The following is a 23,202-nucleotide window of genomic DNA, read 5'->3' as shown; positions in this document are numbered from 1 at the left end:
CTAGAATGATAGCCAGAGCAGGTGGAGGCAGAAAGAATTACAACATTTAAAAGATGCTTGGATAGGAAAGGTCTAGTGAGATAAGAGCCTAATGCAGAAAAAATGTGATTAGAATCGGCAGACTTCATGGTCAGTATAGACAATGTGGGCCGAAAGGACCCATTTCTTTGCTGTCCACTTCCATGCTGCAATGATTCATATCTTTGCAAGAGTTGGATCTGCCTCATGTTTCTCTCGCCAAATAAAAAATACGAACTATTAGGATATGCTATTATTACCAAATGCACCTTCAATTACTGGAACTTTGTTGCATGTAATAACTCACGCATTGTAACACCAGATACATTCAAAGTTAAAATAAAACAGCTGTGCCCTACTTCCAGGCGAAAATCCATGAAATTTCACAAACATAGATAACATGGATTATGTGTACCATTTTTTCTTGAAATGCCATATTGTGCCAGTTAAGCACTCACAAACAAAACATCTAGTACTGAATGTGATATTTGTCTTGAAATTCCACATGAAAGTATGGTTTTAAACTTAATGTTCCTTTAAAAACTACTAATTGAAATTTGAGGGAAAGAAAAAAGATGATTTAATATTGATCATTACAAAACCCCAAGTTGGAAATGAACAGAACAATTGTGCCCTTCCTCTATACTTACTTCCAATCTGATCTTTCCAGTCCATAACAGAGTCCTGTGCTCTTTATCCTACCAGTATCCATATTTGATAAATAATTCCCAACATTTGGAACACCAAAATGTAGGTTGGGTTATTGCTTTGCTGAACACCTCCATTTCATCTGCAGGTACAATCCTAAGCTTCTCGGTCTGTGTTTGAAAATCTGTGTCCATTTTCTTCTATGTTGCCATGGCTTCTACCAGCCTTCTCAATGACAGCCAATAATAAGAACTCCATAATTACAACCAGTAGAATTAATTCTCTATTCTACTCAGACTTTCCATGCTCTCCTCTCCTGTACTACTCTAATGATGCTCATCACAAGCTTAGGAAAAACAACCTATCTTTCTATCAGAGGATTTACAAATTTCTGACCTTAACATTGACCTTAAGAACTTCAAATTTAAACCAATGTTCCCATTTTCTTTCAGATGGTAACGATATATAGTGGTTGCATCAGTCCTTCCAAGAATGAGGAAGCAATGGGCTGGAGAAGTGCCACTGGCATATAGCCAATGGGTGATCTGCATTACTGGCAACCCTGTGCCTTTGTCCATTTCTTTCCTTTTCTCTTGCATCATTATCACTTCTTTCATCTCCTGACATCCCCTACAGCACAGACCATTTTCCTCTCCATTTCCTTTTTCCTGGCTCAATTCCTCCTCATAAATTGTTTGTCTGTAATGTTTCCAGTTCTCATTAAGGTTCATCAGATCGCAACATTCCCTTCCCCTCTCTGCAGATGTTGCCTGCTCTGCTGAGGATTTTCAGCACTTTCTGTTCCACTTCCATCCCTGATCAACAAATAAATGGAGATTGTGATCTGACATGATTTAAGTCATCCTGTTTACTCTCTCAAGTGGATGTAAAAGATCCCACAATAAAATTCCAAAGGAGAGCAAAGATGCACTCTCTGGGAAAAATTCTCCTTAATCAAAATCACTAAAGCAAAATGGGACTAAATTGGGAAGTGCTAGAAAAACATCTGCTGGGTTTTCATCCACAATTAACTGGCAACTTGTAATCTAGTCAAGGGAATTCACAAATGTGTTCTTTGACCTCATTATAACAAGTCCAGTGTCCAGCCAGCACTAACTTATTGCCTTGGTACATAACCAAGTCTATCACAATGATTTTGTAAGTTGAGCCATTAGCTACTAGCCCCAGCTGACGCTTAGTCTGAAACCATGCCCACCCTTCTTAAGGAAGAAGTGCTTATTGCCTGTAAGCACTGGCGGAAGTAGTCGGGGAGATTGGTGGAAATCAAAACAGCATGAAAGAGAATGGGTACTGACTTTCCAATTTAGACCTGGACACCTCAATCAGATAGGCAAAGAGAAGGAGGGAGGTCCTCAATTCGGTGGGATACTGGTTGCCCTTCACATGCACACTTCAGCAGTAACAGACCAATGGAAGGTCAGCACCGTGAGTGAAGCCTAAGAATGCAAATACAGTGATCAAGAAGTGCAATTAATGATTGCATTGGTCAAAGTCAGCGAAGTCATCTCTACTACTGCACTAGAAGTCCACACACTGCTGTACACCACCGTCACTAAGCAACTGAAATTCTCCTTCAGTCAAAGCTCCTTGAGGTACAGGATCAGCAATTGCCCACAAAAAAGCTTCCGTCTCTTTGTAAGATGACTCTTTGACCAAGAATTTTCATTGCTAACTACCTCTCATCTTACATTTCAATTTTTATCTTTAACCTTCCTCTTTTGCAATCATTAAGTAAAACGTACAGCCGTGCACATCTTGTAGCCCACACCAAAATCGAAGCGGCACTGTTCATCCATTGAGTAGTTTATCCCTGGCAATTCTGGAATTTTGGGCCATTCATGTTCAAACGGATCATCCAGGAGGCAGTCGTAAGAGCTGTGAGAAGCAAAGAAAAGAAAACTGAATGTGTGATCCCTTCACTAGAAATGTTGTCCCAGCTGTTCAACTTCCTGGCTTTTTCTGATAAATTTCCTGAGGATGTTTGAGGCATGGATCGAGTGGACAATCAGAGACTTTTTCCCAGGGCGGCAATGGCTAACATGGGGGAAAATTTAAAGGTGATTGGAGGAAGATATAAGGGGGACGTCAGGGGTAAGTTTTTTTTACACAGAGAATGGTGGGTGCGTGGAACGCACTGCCGGCAGAGGCTGTGGGGGCAGATGCATTAGGGACATTTAAGACATTCTTAGATAGCCACATGAATGATAGAGAAATGGAGGGCTATGTGGGAGGGAAGTGTTAGATAGATCTTAGAGCAGGATAAAATGTCGGCACAACAATGTGGGCTGAAGGGCCTGCACTGTGCTGTAATCTTCTATGTTCTATGTTCCAAAAATTGGATGATTCCATGATCCCGATTTTCACAGCCCACCTCTGTCACCTAAGGTAGCCACTCCCATTTTATGACATGCAATCCCATTATGACATGCACTCCCATGAGTGGTATGTCCTACTGGGATCACAAGGTCATGGAACCCTATCCTTGGGAGGAAATCCTTGCACTTGCCAGCAGCAGGGACTCTTGGTTTCTTTCACTGGAGGGAAGACAGCAGACATGGGACTGCCCCACACCACAAGGACAAAAGCAAAATCACGTCCAATGAGTTTAATCTTGAAATCACAGGTTACTGATCAGTGCAACACAAACACTAAGAAAAAAGGAACTATTGGATAATAAAGAGCAAAATCCATCACAGGACACTAAAGGATGAGAGGAGTTGACCATTCAGCCCTTCAAACTTACCCCATCAGTCAAAGTAATTCCTTATTTTCTATTACAAACTGAATATATTCAAAAATGGAATTTTCACAGACCTCTGAGGTAGAGAAGTTCAAAGACTCACAACTCTGAGTTAAGAAGTTGTATACCTCTCAGTCCTCAATGGGCAAGTACTTACAAGCAATACTACATCTAGTTTTAGATTCCTGAACATGCAAAGCATCCCATCAAAATTATTAGTTTTCAATGAGATTACCTTTCATTCTTCTAAATGCTATGAGATAATGACCTACACTACTCAAACTCTCCTCACTGTATAATCTACTTATCATAGAAATCAGTCTCAGACTCAATTCAATGTAAATATTCCCTTACTTAAGCAAGGACTGCATAGCACATACAATATTCCAAGAACGGTCAAACCAATTCCTTATATAATTACAATAAAACTCCTTTTCTCTTGTGCTCTAATTCCCTTTATTTTCTATTGTACCAGCAGTCGTATAATACAAAGATACTGGAGTTTTTAACTAATTACAATGATCAATGTATCACAAGGTCTCCATAATGGTCCAGGCCAAGACAAGAAAACTCTATGGTGGAAAGTTTTAAAAATCCAAAGAGATCCAAGTATGCTACACATACCGCATTTCATGTCTCAGATGACATATATTGGACAAAATGGTAATATAGCCCCTAATTTCATCTTGCTATTTTAGGTATGTACCCATTATTCTAACTTCTATTTTATATTCAAAACATTTCTCTATGCATGACAATGTCATCATTAATTTCATGAACTTTCATTTTTGCAAGCGTCAAGTACAAATACCATCCACTGACTTGTCATAAAGCATTGAAAAGAGCCCATTGAAAAGAACCACATCCAAGCCGGACATCAAGTATCCATCAAAACCTATCCCATTTACCATCACTTGGTCCATAGCCTTCTATGTCTTGACAATTCAAATGCTTGTCTCAATCCTTCTTAAATGTTGCAACTGCTCCTATCCCCCACAGGCAGTATGTTCCAGCAAGTTTGTTACCTCCTCAAAAAATTCAACAAAGTTAATTTAACATGACTAACTTTTTAAAATTTCATGCGTGGTCTCTGTTCCCCGATCAACAACTTCTAATAACCCCTCCCAAACAGAAGTTTATATGAGGATCCAGGCTAGAATCATTGCTTTTATTCAACAGCCTTTTTGATTGATGCTTTGTTGAAGAGAATTCAACACCCTAACAATCTTACATTATGGTTCAACATTTTTCTTTCTCTGCTTTCAATCTCTATCCACTTTTCCCATTAAAGATGACATGGCTTCTATATCACCTGTTTCCTTTGGAAAACATCATTTTCTAAAAACTTACAGCACAAGAATTTTCCTAATCTCCCTCAACAATTTGTGACAACTTGAATGCTTCAAGCAATGAAACAAACTTTCCCAATTCAATCTATCAAAACCTTTCATCGTTTTATAAACTATCCATCTATCTATTCTAAGCCTTTCCTGCTCCAGCAAATACATAATCAGGCTGAGGTCATGTGCATTTGGACATAGATGATGACGTTCCTACCTCTTTGGTAACAACATTACAAAGGCATCAGTTCTGCTTATCTTAATAGGCACTTGTTCAGGGTCTAACAAAATTATTTGAATAATAATTTTCAAGAATTAACAAAGCATCCATCACAGTCCTAAACACCACAAAACCCTTCCATCCGACATAGCATCAATATAGAAGATTTAATTTTTAATATATCCAAAGGCAAGGCAAATGATTTTTTAAGCCAATTGAGATACTTACTGAAGATATCGCTTGAGCTCTTGCCCACTACACCGAGACCAATGAAATCGATGAAATGCGGCTTGGACCAAGGGTGCCATTACACTCCCCATACTGGTTTCATCACCACACCGGTTTCCTTGACCATCATGTTCCATTCCCAAGCTATGAAAATTTCAGTAAAAGGTTATAAGAAGTGGAACAGTTAACATTATTAAAAAAGAAAGTTTAATCACATTGCTGAATTAGTCGCAGGGTAAGTTTTGCAGTACCCATATTCTTGATTAACCTCTGGTTGCTGATCATTTTCTGACTTAGATAGTACTAGGTGATTGAACTTTAACCCTCTGCATGTTCAAAAAGTGACATGTTAAATTAGTGCTGCTTAAGGAGGATGCAGGTTAAGGATGCTGGTTAAGGAGGAACCATACCTAACATGAACCAATAACACCAAAAATAGACCCATTTCTGTTTTGTTGAACCTTGCTTTGTGCAGATTGCACCACATTTCATAACAATGATTATACTTCAAAAATTTGATAGCTGCTAACTGCTTTGGGAAATTCCTCAGATGTGTTAAAGTACGATATAAATGTACATCATAGAACATAGAAGAGTACAGCACCGGAACAGGCCCATTGGCCCACCATGTCTGCCCCAACCATGATGCTAATCTAAACTAATCCCACCTGCCAGCACATGGTCCATATCCCTTTATTCCCTGCCTGTTCATGTGTCTGTCTAAATGCCTCTTAAATGTTGCTATCGTCTCTGCTTCTACTACTTCTCCTGGCACATACCACTCTCTGTGTAAAATACTTGCCTCGCAAATCTCCCTTAAACTATCCCTTATCACCTTAAACCTATGCCCTCTAGTATTTGACATTTCCACCCTGGGAGAAAGACTCTATCTACCCTATTTATGCCTCTCATAATTTTATGTACTTCTATCAAGTTGCCCCTCTGCCTCTGACACTGCAGAAAAAACAATCCAAACTTGTCCAACCTCTAATACAGTCCAATTCAGGCAACATTCCTAGTGAACCTCTTCTGTACCCTTTCCAAAGTCTCCACATCCTTTCTATAGTGAAGCAACCAGAACTGCACACAATTCTTCAAATGTGGCCTGACCAAAGTTTGGTACTGCTGCAACATGACTTCCCTTCATTTTAATACTTAATGTCCTAATGGACGAAGGCAAGCGTGCCATATGCCTTCTTAACCACCCATTCAGGGTACTATGGACTTGCACCCCAATATTCCTCCATACATCAACACTCTTGAAGGGCCCTGCCATTTACTGTTTACTTTCATCTTGCATTTGACCTCCCAAAATACCTCATCTCACACTTGTCTGGATTAAATTCCATCTACCATTTCTCCACCCAAATTTCCATCTGGTCTGTATCCTGCTGTATCCTTTGATAACCTTTCTCACCATCCACAACTCCACCAATTTTCATGTGATCTGCAAACTCGCCTCTGTTTTCATCCAAATCATTAATAAATATTACAAATAACAGAGGTCCCAGTACAGCACTGGTCACAGACTTCCAGTCAGAAAAGCATGGCCCTCTGTTTTCTATGACCAAGTCAATTTGCATCCAATCTACCAAATCTTCTGGACCAGACTACCATGAGGGATCTTGTTAAATGCTTTACTAAAGTCCATGCAGACAATATCCACTACCTATCCTCATCAATCATCTTCATCACTTCCTCAAAAAGTCAATCAAATTTGTGAGGTAGGACCTCCCCCATACTAAGTCATGCTAACTTTCCCTAATAACTCCATGTGGTCTACATGGATTTTAGTAAGGCACTTGACAAGGTTCTACATGGTAGACTTCTTCAGAAGGTCAGAGGGCATGGGATCCAGGGAAGCTTGGCCGTGTGGATTCAGAATTGGCTAGCCTGTAGAAAGCAGAGGGTTGTGGTGGAGGGAGTGCATTCAGATTGGAGGGCTGTGACTAGTGGTGTCCCACAAGGATCGGTTCTGGGACCTCTGCTTTGCATGATTTTTATTAATGACTTGGATGAGGGGGTTGAAGGGTGGGTTGGCAAGTTTGCAGATGACACAAAGATCGGTGGTGCTGTGGATAGTGTGGAGAATTGTCGAAGATTGCAGAGGGACATTGATAGGATGCAGAGCTGGGCTGACAAGTGGCAGATGGAGTTCAATCCGGAGAAGTGTGAGGTGGTACACTTGGAAGGACAAACTCCAAGGCAGAGTAGAAAGTTAATGGCAGGATTCTGGGTAGTGTGGAGGAGCAGAGGGATCTGGGGGTTCATATCTGAGGGGAGACCTGATAGAGGTCTATAAAGTTATGAGAGGCATAGATAGGGTAGATAGTCAGAGGTGGATAGGGTAGTTAAAGAAGCATATGGGATGTTAGCATTCATAAGTTGTGGGATCAAGTTTAGGAGCGGCGAGGTAATGATGCAGTTCTACAAAACTCTGGTGATAGCACACTTAGAGTACTGTGTTCAGTTCTGGTCACCTCATTATAAGAAGGATGTAGAAGCGTTGGAAGGGTGCAGAGGAGATTTACCAGGATGCTGCCTGGTTTGGAGAGTATGGATTATGAGGAGAGACTAAGGGAGCTATGGCTTTACTCTTTGGAAAGAAGGAAGATGAGGGGAGACATGATAGAGGTGGACAAAATATTAAGAGGAATAGATAGAGTAGACAGCCAGCGCCTCTTTCCCAGGGCACCAATGCTCAGTATAAGAGGGCATGCCTTTAAAGTAATGTGTGGGAAGTTCAAGGGAGACATCAGAGGAAGGTTTTTTACCCAGAGAGTGGTTGGGGCATGGAATGTGCTGCCTGGGGTGGTGGTGGACACAGGTGCATTGGTCAAATTCAAGACATTGCTAGATAAGCATATGGAGGAATTTAAAATAGAGGGATATGGGGGAGGTAGGGGTTAGATAGTCTTAGGCGAGGTTTAAAGGTCGGCACAACGTTGTGGGCCAAAGGGCCTGTATTGTGCTGTACTGTTCTATGATTCTATGATTCAAATGTAAGTAAATCTGATCCCTAAGAATTTTCTCCAATAGTTTCCCTGCCACTGATGTAATGCTCACCAGCCTGTAGTTTCCAGGTTTGTACCTGTTGCCTTTCTTCAACAAAGAAACAATATTGGCTATTCTCCAGTCACCTGTGGGTAAAGAGGATTCAAAGATCTCTGTCAAGGCTCCAGCAATCTCCTCCTTTGCTTCCCTTGGTATTCTGGAATAGATCCCTTCAGGTACTTGGATATATCCACCCTCTTGTTTTTCAACACCTCCTCCCCCTCCCTGGAATATCAACACACCTCTCCGTAATCTCATCATCATCCATGACCTCTCCTTGGTGAACACTGACACAAGGACCTCACCCACTTCCCCTTGCTCCACACATTCACTCCCTCTTTGATCTTTGAGTACCCCTTCTTCTCGCTTTAACTGACTGTCCCTTCAAGGCAATAATATTCAGAGGTTTTCTGAAAAATTCTGATAAAAGAACTTGCATTATAGGAATTTTGTTTGCAACTGCCATTCAGAGTCAACTCTGGGCAACAGCTGATCTATGAAACTTCACACGAGAATAATGTTCAAGTAAAATAGTAATTTTGTTGCTATTAATTCAGAATGTAGAATATAGAAGAGTATAGCACAGCAACAAGCCTCTTGGCCCACAATATCTGTGCCGACCGTGATGTCAATTTAAACTAATATCATCTGCCAGAATATGGTCTATATCCCTCCATTTTCTACCTGTTCATGTGTCTGACAAAATTCCTCTTAAACATTGCTATTGTATCTGCTTCTGTTATTTCCCCCAGTAGCACATTTCAAGCACTTACCACTCTGTATAAAAACACTTGCCTCGTAATTCTCCTTTAAACTTTTCCCCTCTCACCTTAAAGTATTTGACGTTTCCACCCTGGGAGAAAGACTCTGACTATCTACCCTATCTATGCCTCTCATAACTTTATAGACCTCTATCAGGTCCCCCCTCAGCCTTCAACGCTCCATAGAAAACAATCCAAGTTTGTCTATCCTCATCTTACAGCTAATACTCTCCAATTCAGGTAACATTTTGCTGAACCTTTACTGCACCCTCTCCAAAGCTTCCACATCCTTCCTATAATGTGGTGACCGGAACTGTACATAAAGCTCCACATGTGGCCTAACCAAAGTCTCGTACAGCTGCAATATCAATGTAACTTCATTTTTTTCGGTGTTTATATCAAAGTTTCTGTCTCACTTATAAACACACATAGTCTTGTGATAAGATCTCTTATACAGCTGGACAGATTTATATTTCTGTTGAACTTTTCATGACCCCAGGATGTCCTAAATGCTTAAATTCCAGTTGAATAATTTTGAAGCACGGTCACTGTAACAATAATAAAACAAAATACAACAGCCATGTAAGGCTCCACTGACAGTAATAAAATTTATCTCAAGAGATTGAATTACAAATATGTAAATCACCAAGACTATTGTGCTCTGTTCTGGGTGTCTCGTTACAACAAGGAATACACTGATGTTGGTTTGGCAGTACAACAGAATAGGACCTGAATGTTGAGGTTTGAACCTAACATACTTTCCTAAAAGCAAGCCTTCACCACCCTCCCTCAGCCAGCACCCACCCACTTGTGCCATTCAGTTTCTCTTGGTCTTCACCATATCATCAACACTGGCTGGTTCTCGCTATTCCCCCTTCTCTGCAACTTAAAATATGTTTTGTTACTTTGCCTAGTTATGAAGAAAAGTCATCGACTCCTAACATTAATTCCATAGATGCTGCCTGACCTGTTTAGTACTTCCAGCATTTATTGTTTTTATTTTGTAAACATGTAGGTCAATTCATAATTTCAAAACTAGGATAATAGATTTTTGTAGGATAAATATATGGAGAGATTGGAACTAAGGCTGGTGGATAAACGGAGCCAAGATACTGTTTGCTCAGGATCTAACTGAGTGGTGGACAGTTTCGAGTTCAGAATGACTTACTCCTGCCCTTATATTCCTTTGTATTAAATGACCAAATGAACAGAACACTGAAGATCATGGAGGTATCAGCACACTAGAAGCAATCCTCTGCTCCCCTTTACAATGACCAAAAAGTGTGAATGAAACATCCATTTAACATAATTTCTACAAGACTACATTTCTGACACTGGAGCATGAGTCAAAACCACATCAAGTTGTCAGCACAGAATGCATTCACATCTCAGGAATGGAGCTTTCTGGCCTAGAGGCAAGATCACTAGAATTGAGCAAGATGGACCCCATTGCAAACTGAATGCACTGCACACAAAATAAGATATGAAAGTACTCAATTACAGCCCATTGATGAATCACAATTTCAGGAAAAGAAAAGGAGTTAACAGACATCAAACTCAAAAATCTGGGGTTACTATTCACAAGACTACTTGCTTGGCAAGACTACTTACACACTGCATTGGCTATCCTCATGCCACAGCTGTATAGTTTGGTCAAGAAGTCAAACTGGAGCAACAGTTAAGCTAAAAGGACTCAACATGGACATTAAATGTGGCAGTGGAAAAATGTGGAATCACAAAATACATCTAGAAATAAATAATAGACAAATGACTGTCCTTCCCTTAATAAACATCAAAAAAGATAATTAATCAATTTTATGTGTTTTTTTTTCTGAAATTTCTGTGGTGTGCAAATAATATGTTGTTTCTGAAATAACATGGCCATACCTCACATGCAAGCAGAGAATTATATTGCCTGTAAAAGCCACTTTGATTTAATGTGGCCAGTGCAGGCTCTTTGAAAGTGGTACATAGGCCCAAGAACTCCACTACCTCGCCAACCATATAGCACTCCATCAATCAATCAAGCCAAGAAGTGCAAAGGTTGCTTTGAGGTCATGCCAAGTGTTTAATAAATGCAAATTCTTGGTTTTGTCTTCCTTTCAGTGTTCTGGAAGTGCATTGGGTTTGATTGTCAATAAATGAGAACCTTGTGTGGAATCTGTGGGGGGAACAACCCATGTAATTTCATGAAAACCCATGACACATAGTTCTATTGGAAGTGATAACAAGTGGTAATGAATTATGCACTGCAGTCAACTCAAAGCCAATAATGCCAGTTGGTCCACTGACTGCTGCTGAAATAATTCATTTTACCAGGACTGGAGGTGGCTTTATTACACAGCTATTTAAAACTTACACGTGACCGGTCTCGTGTGCTACTACAAATGCTGAAGAGAAGCCGTCCTCGTGGTTTAGTGTGCAGCTACGAACCGGGTGACACATTCCAGTCACTGGAGCATATCCTACAGAAAGTAATTAAGAAAAAAAACTAACATGAATCCAAGCTAATAACAAAAGCAGTCACTGGATACTCCAGAGGAATGGAAACTAGGTTTACATAAATCAAATGTATAGCCTGGATTTTTTCTGAACTGTACAGTGTCAATGCAATCTGGTGTTATTCTCTAAATACACTGTGCAGGCGTAATCCAGGCATTACCTCTAAATATACTATGTCAATGTAATCCAGGTTTTGTTGTATTGCACAGTGACAGTATAAGACAGGGTTTTTTTTAAACTCTCAGTGCCCACTATCCATCATCCAAAATTTTTATTTTCTCATCTTTGCTCCCTGGTATTTATAAGAACATAAGAAATAGGAGCAATAGTGGGTGAACTGACTCCAGGTTTCCTGCACAATTAATCACATCAAGGCTGATCTGACCTTGGTTCTTGCTCCACTTTCCTACCAGTTCACTGTAATCCTCAACTCTCCTATAATCAAGTACCTGTCCATCTCAGACGTATCATATCAGTGACTTTTACCTGTTCCTGACAGAATAACAACCCAACGGGCATTAAGAACAATAACCTGCTTAGTTTCATTATTCAATCCATAACCTGATTTATTGCTTGGCCATCACGACTGTTTGCTAATCAATACTTTATTTCAAATACACTTTCCTTCAAAATTATCAGTTCTTTCCTTTTTCCGTCAGTAACTGATTGATGTCTCTTGCCACTATGTAAGGGTCAATTGTGCAGTTGGAATTGCACATAGGCCAAGATGAATGTTCCCAGCACTGTCCCTATCCTGAAGGACACCAGTGGAAGTTTTCTAGCCAAGGGTGGTGCACTTGTCTCTGAGTCAGAAGTTTGCAAGTTCAAGTTCCATGATAGAAATAAGAAAGCATACACTGGAACTTTCAACTTCCATGGAGACATAAGCTGATCATAAAGTCTCTGCATCTCCCCTAGTTGTCCTTTCACTACCAAAGGAACATGATCAGATCGAAACTCATGACAGTGGCTTATGACTGGAAGGATGGATCAGACTGTGCATGATGGCTGGGACTGTGGATATGTTACAGATTTATAGCTGGAACATGACACAAAGATATGATTAGTAGCAGATGACAAGCATTAAGTAGAATTTGATGGAAGTCAACGATAGCAGAATCCTCATGAAATATCAGATAAACATTGTTTTTTTTAAATGTGTTTTGGGGTTGGGTGATCTGGCAGGATGATTGCTCTTGGCCCTGATAAGATTCTTTTGAACTGTTACACTTCTTGTGTTATTGGGTCTTGTTTTGTGGGATTAGGTTGCAAATTCTGGGATACTTCTTTCCATATCCCCTGTCACCAGCAAAATATATTCCTTTGTGTTGAACAGATTCAGTAACTGTGGTCACAAGCTACTACAACTATAAGATAAGATTTATTATCACATGTACATCGAAACACACAATGAAATGTGTCTTTTTGCGTTACTGAGATTGTGCTGGGGGCAGCCCGCGTGTGTCACCACTCTTCCAACGCTAACGTAGCATGCCCACATCTTCCTAGCTTGTACATCTTTGGAACGTGAGAGGAAACTGGAGCACCCAGAGCAAACCCACGCAGACACGGGGAGATGTACAAACTGCATACAGACAGCAGCAGGAATTGAACTCGGGTCACTGGAACTGTAAGAGTGTTATGCTAACCGCTGCACTATCATGCCGCCAGAGAGATACATCCTTCCGTTGCAATAACCAGAACTAGCCACTTTATCTCTCTATCTGTTGCTTTATTGAACACATCCTGGCATTTCAATGTTCAAATCCTACTATTGTTAGCTACCAGTTCTCATCATTATGAGACCTGGACCTGTCATAGGGTGACCATACCCAGTTATTACAGGAACTGCCCTGTCATAGATGACCACATCCCACTATTACCAACTCTGGCTCTATTAGAGGGTGACCACTTCCCAGTATTATAGGACCTGGCTCCGTCAATGGATGATCACATTCTATTATTACAGGTCTTGATCTGCCTTTTGGTAACTACTTTCAATCATTTTGAGACCAGATTCTACCTTGATGGGCACAATTTGATTTAGCTGTGGAGGCTAGAAAGAAGAGTGTGGTTTATTCCCAGAATAGTCTGCGAAAACTTTATTTTTCAACTGAATTGTAACTTTCTTTACATCAAACAATTCATTGTTGAGCACCATAGACATCTGTGGTCTTATACAGTACCTTGCATACCCGCTGGACCGAAATCTTGCCTTGTTAAAAAGATTGCATGATCGTGGTGTTCTGAGTGGTTTAGGTCCGATTTTTGCTGAGAGGAGGCCCAACGGCAGACATTCTCCAGACTTCGGGATGGATTCCCTCTTTCAATCAAGCTGATGGACTGATCAGAGCATGTTTGGTTTTATTAAGATTTACTCAACATGATATATCTACATCATTCCACAAAGATGAATATATCATTCAGATGACTAAGCCAAAGTCAAAGTTGAGTTTATCGTCATATGCACAAGCACATGTTTGCATAGGTGCAATGAAAAACTTACTTGCAGCAGCATCACAGGCACATAACATCATATGATAAGATAAAATAATATTTCTTTATTAGTCACATGTACATCGAAACATACAGTGAAAAACATCTTTTGCATAGAGTGTTCTGGGGGAAGCCCGCAAATGTTGCCACGCTTCCGGCGCCAACATAGCATAGAACCATAGAACAATACAGCACAATACAGGCCCTTCAGCCCACCATGTTGTGCCGACCTTCAAACCACACCTAAGACTATCTAACCCCTTCCTCCCACATATCCTTCTATCTTAAATTCCTCCATATGCTTACCTAACAATCTCTTGAACTTGACTAATGTATCAGCCTCCACCACCACCCCAGGCAGCACATTCCATGCACCAACCACTCTCTGGGTGAAAAACCTCCCTCTGAAATCTCCCTTGAACTTCCCACCCATTACCTTAAAGCCATGCCCTCTTGTATTGAGCATTGATGCCCTGGGAAAGAGGCGCTGGCTGTCCACTCTATCTATTCCTCTCAATATCTTGTATACCTCTATCATGTCTCCCCTCATCCTCCTTTCTCTCCAATGAGTAAACCCCTAGCTCCTTTAGTCTCTCCTCATAATTCATACTCCCTAATCCAGGCAGCATCCTGGTAAATCTCCTCTGCACCCTCTCCAATGCCTCCACATCCTTCCTATAATGAGGCGACAAGAGCTGGACACAGTGCTCTAAGTGTGCTCTAACCAGAGTTTCGTAAAGCTGCATCATTACTTTGCGGCTCTTAATCTCAATCCCACGATTTATGAAAGCTAACATCCCATAAGCTTTCTTAACTACTCTATCCACCTGTGAGGCGACTTTCAGTGATCTGTGGATATGAACCCCCAGATCCCTCTGCTCCTCCACACTGCCCAGAATCCTGCCATTTACCTTGTACTCCGCCTTGGAGTTTGTCCTTCCAAAGTGTACCACCTCACACTTCTCTGGATTGAACTCCATCTGCCACTTGTCAGCCCAGCTCTGCATCCTATCAATATCCCTCTGTAAGTTGCGACAGACCTCCACACAATCCACAACACCACTGATCTTTGTGCCATCTGCAAACTTGCTAACCCACCCTTCATACCCTCATCTAAGTCATTAATAAATATCACAAAAAGTAGAGGTCCCAGAACCAATCCCTGCGGGACACCACTAGTCACTAGCCTCCAATCCGAATGCACTCCCTCCACCACAACCCTCTGCTTTCTACAGACAAGCCAATTCTGAATCCACACGGCCTAGCCTCCCTGGATCCCTTGGCCCCTGACCTTCTGAAGAAGCCTACCATGCAGAACCTTGTCAAACGCCTTACTAAAATCCATGCAGACCACATCTACTGCACTACCCTCATCAATCTTCCTGGTCACCTCCTCAAAGAACCCTATCAGGCTTGTGAGGCAAGATCTTCCCTTCACAAAGCCATGCTGGCTGTCCCTAATCAGTCCATGATTCTCTAAATGCTCATTGATCCTATTTCTTAGAATCTTTTCTAACAGCTTACCCACCACAGACGTAAGGCTCACTGGTCGGTAATTCCCTGGACTATCCCTACTACCTTTTTTGAATAAGGGGACAACATTTGCCACCCTCCAATCCTCTGGTACCATCCCCGTGGACAACGAGGACTCAAAGATCCTAACCAACGGTTCAGCAATCTCCTCCCTCACCTCACGAAGCAGCGTGGGGAATATTCCGTCAGGCCCCAGGGACTTATCTGTCCTAATATTTTCTAACAGCTCCAACACATCCTCTCTCTTGATATCTACATGCCCTAGAACATTACCCTTACCAACACTGTCCTCCGCTTCATCTAGGCCCCTCTCCTTGGTGAATACTGAAGAGAAGTATTCATTGAGAACCTCACCCACTTCCACAACTTCCAGGCACATCTTCCCACCTTTGTCTTTAATAGGACCTACCTTTACTCTAGCCATCCTTCTGCTCTTCACGTACGAGAAAAAAGCCTTGGGATTCTCCTTAACCCTACTCACCAAAGCCTTTTCATGTCCCCTTCTCGCTCTCCTCAGCCCCTTCTTAAGTTCCTTCCTTGCTACTCTATATTCCTCGTGAGCCCTATCTGATCCTTGCTGCTTACACCTTATGTATGCTGCCTTCTTCTTCCTAACTAGTTGTTCCACCTTTCTTGGAGAGGTGTTGTTCCTTCACCCTGCCATTCCTTCTCTGCCTCACCGGGACAAATTTATCCCTCACATCCTGCAAGAGATCCCTGAGCATCGACCACACCTCCATAGTACATTTCCCTTCAAAAATATCATCCCAATTTACACTCTCAAGTTCTCACCTTATAGCCTCATAATTCACCTTTCCCCAATTAAATATCTTCCTGTCCTCTTTGCTCCTGTCCCTGTCCATGAGAATGCTAAAGGTTATTGAGCAGTGGTCGCCGTCCCCCAAATGCTCACCCACCGATAGATCTGTCACTTGACCCGGTTCATTACCTAATACTAGATCTAATATGGCATCCCCTCTAGTCGGCCTGTCAACATATTGTGACAGGAATCCGTCCTGGACACATTTAACAAACCTTGCCCCGTCTAAATCTTTGGCACTAAGGAGGTGCCAGTCAATATTTGGGAAGTTGAAGTGTCCCATGATAACAACCCTGTTATTTTTGCACCTTTCCAAAATCTGCCTCCCAATTTGCTCCTCAGTATCCCTACTGCTACCGGGGGGCCTATAGAATACTCCCAGTAGAGTAACTGCTCCTTTCTTGTTCCTAACTTCCACCCATATTGACTCTAGAGAGGATCCTCCTATATTATCCGCCCTTTCTGCAGCAGTAATAGTGTCCCTGACCAGTATCGCCACCCCTCTTCCTCTTCTCCCCCCCCTCCCTATACCTTTTGAAATACTGAAAACCAGGAATATTCAATATCCATTCCTGCCCTGGTGTCAGCCATGTCTCTGTAATAGCCACAATATCGTAGTCCCATGTACTTATCCAAGCTCTCAGTTCATCTCCCTTATTCCTGATTCTTCTTGAATTTAAGTAAATGCACTTTAGCCCATCCACCTTGCTACTTTTATAGCCTGTACTCTGCTTTTCCTTCCTCAAAACCTCTCTACCTGTTAGATCTGACTTTTCCCCATCCCCTTCTTCCTCTGACCTACTCCTCCGGTTCCCATCCCCCTCGCAAACTAGTTTAAACTGTCCCGAACCACACTAGCAAACATGGCTGCAAGGATATTGGCCCCCCCTCAGGTTCGGGTGTAACCCGTCCTCTCTGTACAGGTCCCACCTTCCCCAGAAGAGATCCCAATGATCCAAAAATCTAAAACCTTCCCTCCTGCACCAACTTCTCAGCCACGCATTTATTTGCCATCTCCTCCTATTCCTACCTTCAGTATCACGTGACACTGGCAGCAATCCCGAGATTGCTACCCTTGAGGTCCTGTTCTTTAGCCTTCTGCCTAGCTCCCTAAACTCACTTTTCAGGACCTCATCCCTCTTCCTACCTATGTCATTGGTACCAACATGAAGCACGACTTCAGGCTGTTCTCCTTCCCGCTCAAGAATCCTGTGGACCCGATTAGTGACATCCTGGACCTTGGCACCTGGGAGGCAACATACCATCCGGGATTCATGCTCACCGCCACAGAACCTCCTATCTGTTCCCCTATCACTACTGCCTTCCTCTTCTCCTCCCTTCCCTTCTGAGCAGCAGGACCCCTGCTTCTTCCCCTCCACCATCAGATTTCTGAACGGTCCGTGAACCCATGAAGACTACCTCAATATTCCTCTTTTGCACTTTTTATTTATTTTTGTAACATGGTAATTTTTATGTCTTGCACTGTACTGTTGTCGCAAAACAACAAATTTCACACCTGTCTGTGATAATAAACCTGATTCTGATGGGGGAGGATTGTACCAATGAAGTGTTCGGCAGAGTCCACTATTCTCTGCAGCTTCTTATGTTCCCGTATATTTGAATTGCCGTACCAGACCATGATGCAACCAGTCAGGATACTTTCAACAGACATTTATAGAAGTTTGTTAGAGTGTTCAGTGACAAGCTGAATCTCCTTAATCTCCTAAGAAAGTAAAGACACTGGCACACTTTCCTTATGATTTCATCCATGTGCTGGGCCCAGGACAGGTCATCCAATATGTTAAACGCCCAGGAATTTAAAGCTGCTGACTCTCTCCACCACTGATCCCCCACTGTAGACCGGCCCATGTTCATAGTCCTTCTCTCTTCTGAAGTCAACAATCAGCTCTTTAGTTCTGCTGTTATTGAGCGAGAGGCTGTTGTTGCGGCACTACTCAACCAGGTGTCCTATCTTGCTCCGGTAAACTGACTCATCACCACCTGTGATTCATCCAACAACAGTAGTATCACAGCAGATTTGAAGATGGCATTGAAGCTGTGGTTAGCTACACAGTCAGGTGTGTATAGAGAGTAGATCAGGGGGCTAAGCAGGCAGCCTTGAGGTGCACCGGTGTTGATGGTCAGCGAGGAGGAGACGTTGTTACCGATCCTCACTGATTGAGGTCTGCCAATGAGGAAGTCAAGGATCCACTTGCCCAGGGGCGCAGGTCTTGAAGCTTGATGATGTTTGGGGTGATTGTGTTGAATGCCGAGCTGTAGTCGATGAACAGCAGCCTGACGTATGCGTTCATTGAGGAAGTCATTTTCCAATTACACAATGCCATGAGTGAGCCTTGGTGCCAGATACAAACTTAATGGACCACATTTGAAAAGTAACTCTTTGGACATGGTATGTTTTGAAAATTGAGGATATACACTGTTCATGTCAGTATGCATTTTCAAGTGCCTGTGAAGCAAACATTTTAATCACACCAATAATAGGCCAAATATAAAATGGGAATTTAATCTTGCTGTGACCATATTGCCATCATGAACATCAAATGGAACTGTCATGCTGTTACAAAATGAAATTTTCCTGAAGCTTTTATGCTTAGGATTAAATATGTAGGCCAGAATTTGCTGCAGAGCAAAATTGATCCTGACTCCTGTTATTCAGACTGCTGTGCTTACTGGCACTCACTGGATGAAAGTATGCTGGTAATTTCTTGGTGAACTGATTAGATTATGCTGCAGCAAGCACAATTACAAATCAAAAATGACAATGACCTCCTCCAGTTCTGCAGCAGTCTCTATCTTATACTACAGATAATATGAGAAGCTTTGCACCAAGAATGAAATCATGATAGACATTAATATAGAAATTATGACTGAGTTATTGCCCCACTTTTGTGCTCTGCCATTGCCTTAATAAAGGCTTGTATTGAGGGCAGGGACTCATAAACTTTAATACATCCTTCAAGCATTATCTGGGATTTGGTGTGAACATGTCCTACAATCAATAGGGGTATGGTAGCATAGCAGAAATAATTAACTAAGTGGAGTAGCACCCAAAGGTCTGAACCACTGATCCTGATCCCTGAGATCAAGTTCCACCATGATAGCTGAGGAACTTACATTCAGGCAATCAAATAAAACTAGTATGAGGTATGGTGATCATGAAACCAGTTGCTCTAAAAACTCATTGCAATGTTCGCTAATGTTCTTGAAGAAGGATGGTCTGCCATCTTTTGCTAGTCGAACCCCAATATAACTTTAGACCCTAAAATGCAACCTTAGTTCAATTAGGGAAAGACAATATGCAGCAATATAAACACTGTGTGAACAAATAAATAAGCCAAATTTGCAACTTGTAATGCATCTTGTGCCTTTATCATAGTAAAACATCCCAAGGCTTTCACAAGAGTATTATTGAATAAAATTTGTCTCCAAACCAGCAAAGGTTTGGTCAAGGAGAGGGATTTAAAGGAGCATCTTAAAGGAGATGCAGTGAGGCTTAGAGTGGGAATTCCAGAGCTGAAAGCCTTGGTAACTGAAAGTACGACTGCCAGTAGTAGGGTGAATAAATTCAGGGAAGGCTGAGAACCAAGAATTGAAAGAGCATTCAGAGAGTTGGAGGGGATTACAATATTAGGGAGGGGTGGAGGAGATAAAGTGATCTTAAATCAAGGATGAGAATTTTAAACTTGAGGCAATGAAGCAGTGTTAATAGGATATGGGTAGCGAGATTTTGGAAGGCCTCATATTGGCACACTCATAGCTGGAGGGTTTTGACTTACATTGAGGCTCATCAGAAAGCCAATTAGCCTGAGGGCCAGAAAAATCACTATATTAGAACCTCAGTAGTAGTGCCATGATGTAATGGCTTAAATTGGTGGAAAGAAAGTGAGACATGATATGCTTCTGGAAATTTACACAACCAGCAGAGACCAATCACAACCATGATAGCTGACGCGAATTCCACTTTCCAGCTCTGGATCATAGCCTCATGCGTTATGTCACTTCAGGTACTCAAACTGATGTTTCCATCACTCTTTCAGGTGGTGGGTTACAGTCCCCACCCAGCACAGTAAAGAACATATTTCTCAACACTCCTCTGATCTATCTGCATTAAGGATTATGTCACCTAGTTAATGATCTTTCTGCTAACTGAAATTGGTCTTCCATTTACCTGTAAAGAGCCTTGGGATGTTTTACCATATTAAAATTGCTTTGTAAATACAAGTTGCAGTCTTTATGGTTTCTAAAATATTGTGGTAATTAGTTTATTTCATCTGCCAATCCTTGTGATTCCTGCTGTTACTCCTCCAAATAATCTGCAAAAGAACATATCACCCAAAGTAAAGGCAAAGTTCTCTTTTGAATTTGTAGTAATCTCAAGATGTTGCATAAATGACTCAAGGCGGCCCCAACTTTCCTATTTGTTACCTCCTAGCTCATTGCTTTCTCTGACAACATGACTTGCAAACAGAAAATGGGAAACTGCAGATTTAATGGACTGTGGAGAGCTTTGACACTAACCTACCTTTGCATATCCCAGCATGATCATTCGTACCAGCACAACATTCACGTGGGCTCCCAGTGATTTATCATGGTAAATCTCATTCACCTGACAATGAAAGGAAGGAAAAAGTATTGAAGTCATTCCAATTTGCAAATTACTCAGCTGCATTTATGTTGTTACCTTCTACTGAAAGTGCCAAAACTCTATTTCACAACAAAACACAAATATCAATTGTAAATAATTGATTTTATGTGGATATTTATCTTAGGGGCAATTGCTTTGTATAAAAATTAGGGCTTTTATAAACTAGATCAAGAATTTATGATTTGCCAGATATAAATAAATTGACACTTCATTTAATAATTAATTAATTAATCCCCTATGATTCTTTGTAATCCAGAAGACTAACAAGGTACCATGAAAACAAACTCACTTTCAGTTTAAGTGGTGCATTATTCCATCATTATTTGCGTGATTTTTCATCTTTCAGTTCCAACGTGATTAAGTTTTCTGAATTTAATTACATTGGCAAGTGGGCATTTGAGGAGTATAAGGCAACAGATTTCATAGAGTTGTAACAGCACAAACATGAGGTCTTCGACCCACCATTTCCATGCCAAACATTTTGCACATCTACACTAATCTCATTCACCTGCATTAGGTCTGTATCCTTCTTTGCCTTGCCTATTTAAGTGCCTGTCTAAGTGTCTCTTAAACAAAGTGATTGTATCTGATTCAACCACTTCCTCTGGCAGTGAGTTCCTGATATCAACCACTCTGTGTGTAAAAACTTTCCCCTCAAATCACCTTTGAAAGTCCTTCCTCTCACCTTAAACCTATGGCCGTTTCTTTTTGAATCCCATACCATGGGAAGAAGATTCCACCATGCACCCTATCTATGCCTCTTATAATTTTATATACTAATATTGAGTCACCTCTCAGCTTCCTTCAGTCCAAGGAAAACAAACCCAGCCGATCCAATCTCTCCCTGTAACTAAAGTCCTCCAATCCAGGCAACATCCTGGTGAATCTCCTCTGCACTCTCTCCAGTGCAACCACTCCCTTTTGTGTGGTGACCAGAACTGCTCACCATACACCAAGAGAAGCCCAATCAGTGCTTTGTAAACTTGCAACTGTTACGGACTCAGTGAAAGTCCCTTTAAGATAGAGAGTGTGTGTGTATGTGTGTGTGGGGCGTGCTTACGTCAATAGAAGATAAAGGACGTAATGACGTTGTTGGAGAAGTCAGAAGAAGAAGAAGGAGAGAGAGAGAGAGAAGGGAGAGAGACACCAGCCTGCTTGTTTTCTCTATCGATGAATGAGAAACAATAACTGTGTTTGCCACTGAAATCCATGTATGGAAGTTGGAAGTAATCCGGTGGAGTTCACTTTGTTGCTGACCTGTAGAAGGAAACAGGTATTTGTGTGTGGACGACCACGGTTCGGATGCTTTTCGGGGTGAGGAAGTCACTACCGAGTAAACACTGGAGTGTCGTTTGGGGTCCATCGTGGAACATTTGGATTTCGTATGTACTCTCTCTATGTTTTTCTACATCTACATCTTATCTTCAGACAACGGTGGTTGTTGAAGAAGCCCTTGCTCATGTTTCACCTTATGGCTTGCGGAACTGAACTTTAAGAACCATTCCGGAACTGGGAGTTTTGGACTTTGTCACACACACACACACACGACGAGTTTAGTTTTGGGGTTAACGTTCGAGGTTTAACATTTTTGAATTCTAACATACTAACATTTTTACTTTTATTTTACGTATTATCATAAGTAGTGATTAATAAAATAGTTTTTAACACCTAAATCATGCTCAGTGTGTTTCTTTTGTTGCTGGTTCGTGACACAACATAATGTCACAACTTTTATGGAGACACAAGAGAATGCAGATGCTGGAATCTGGAGCAATAAACAATCTGCTGGATGAACTCAGTGGGTGGAGCAGCAGCTGTGGGAGAAAAGGAATCATCGATGTTTTGGTTTAGACCCTGCATTAGGACCAAGAGTAGAGAGGGAGGGTAGCCAGTGTAAAGGGGAAGGGAGAAGGGGAAGGATGACAGATGGAATACAGTGTACGGTCATGTATTTGGGTAGAAGGAATAAAGGGATGGAATCTTTTCTAAATGGGGAGCAAATTTAGAAATAGGATGTGCAAAAGGACTTGGGAGTCCCAGTGCAGAATTCCCTAAAGCTTAACTTGCAGGTTGAGTCGGTAGTAAGGAAGGCAAATACAATGTTAGCATTCATTTTGGGAGGGTAGAATATAAAAGCAAGGATGTAATGCTGAGG

General features: G+C 41.5%; 1 protein-coding gene across 1 annotated transcript in view; it reads right to left on the bottom strand.

Annotated features, from left to right (window-relative positions):
- Positions 1-23,202, bottom strand: part of LOC127572394 (A disintegrin and metalloproteinase with thrombospondin motifs 3-like) — a 299,522-nt gene that overhangs the window by 54,926 nt on the left and 221,394 nt on the right. The window contains 5 exon segments of the mRNA XM_052019585.1: positions 2,430-2,562; positions 5,216-5,359; positions 11,390-11,495; positions 13,719-13,875; positions 20,925-21,008. Of these exon segments, the coding sequence (XP_051875545.1) occupies positions 2,430-2,562; positions 5,216-5,359; positions 11,390-11,495; positions 13,719-13,875; positions 20,925-21,008 (624 nt within the window).

This window comes from Pristis pectinata, chromosome 7 (genome assembly GCF_009764475.1).
Source record: "Pristis pectinata isolate sPriPec2 chromosome 7, sPriPec2.1.pri, whole genome shotgun sequence".
Lineage (NCBI taxonomy): Eukaryota > Metazoa > Chordata > Chondrichthyes > Rhinopristiformes > Pristidae > Pristis > Pristis pectinata.
Note: the sequence above shows the minus strand (reverse complement) of the source record. Positions and strands in the feature narration are given on the sequence as shown.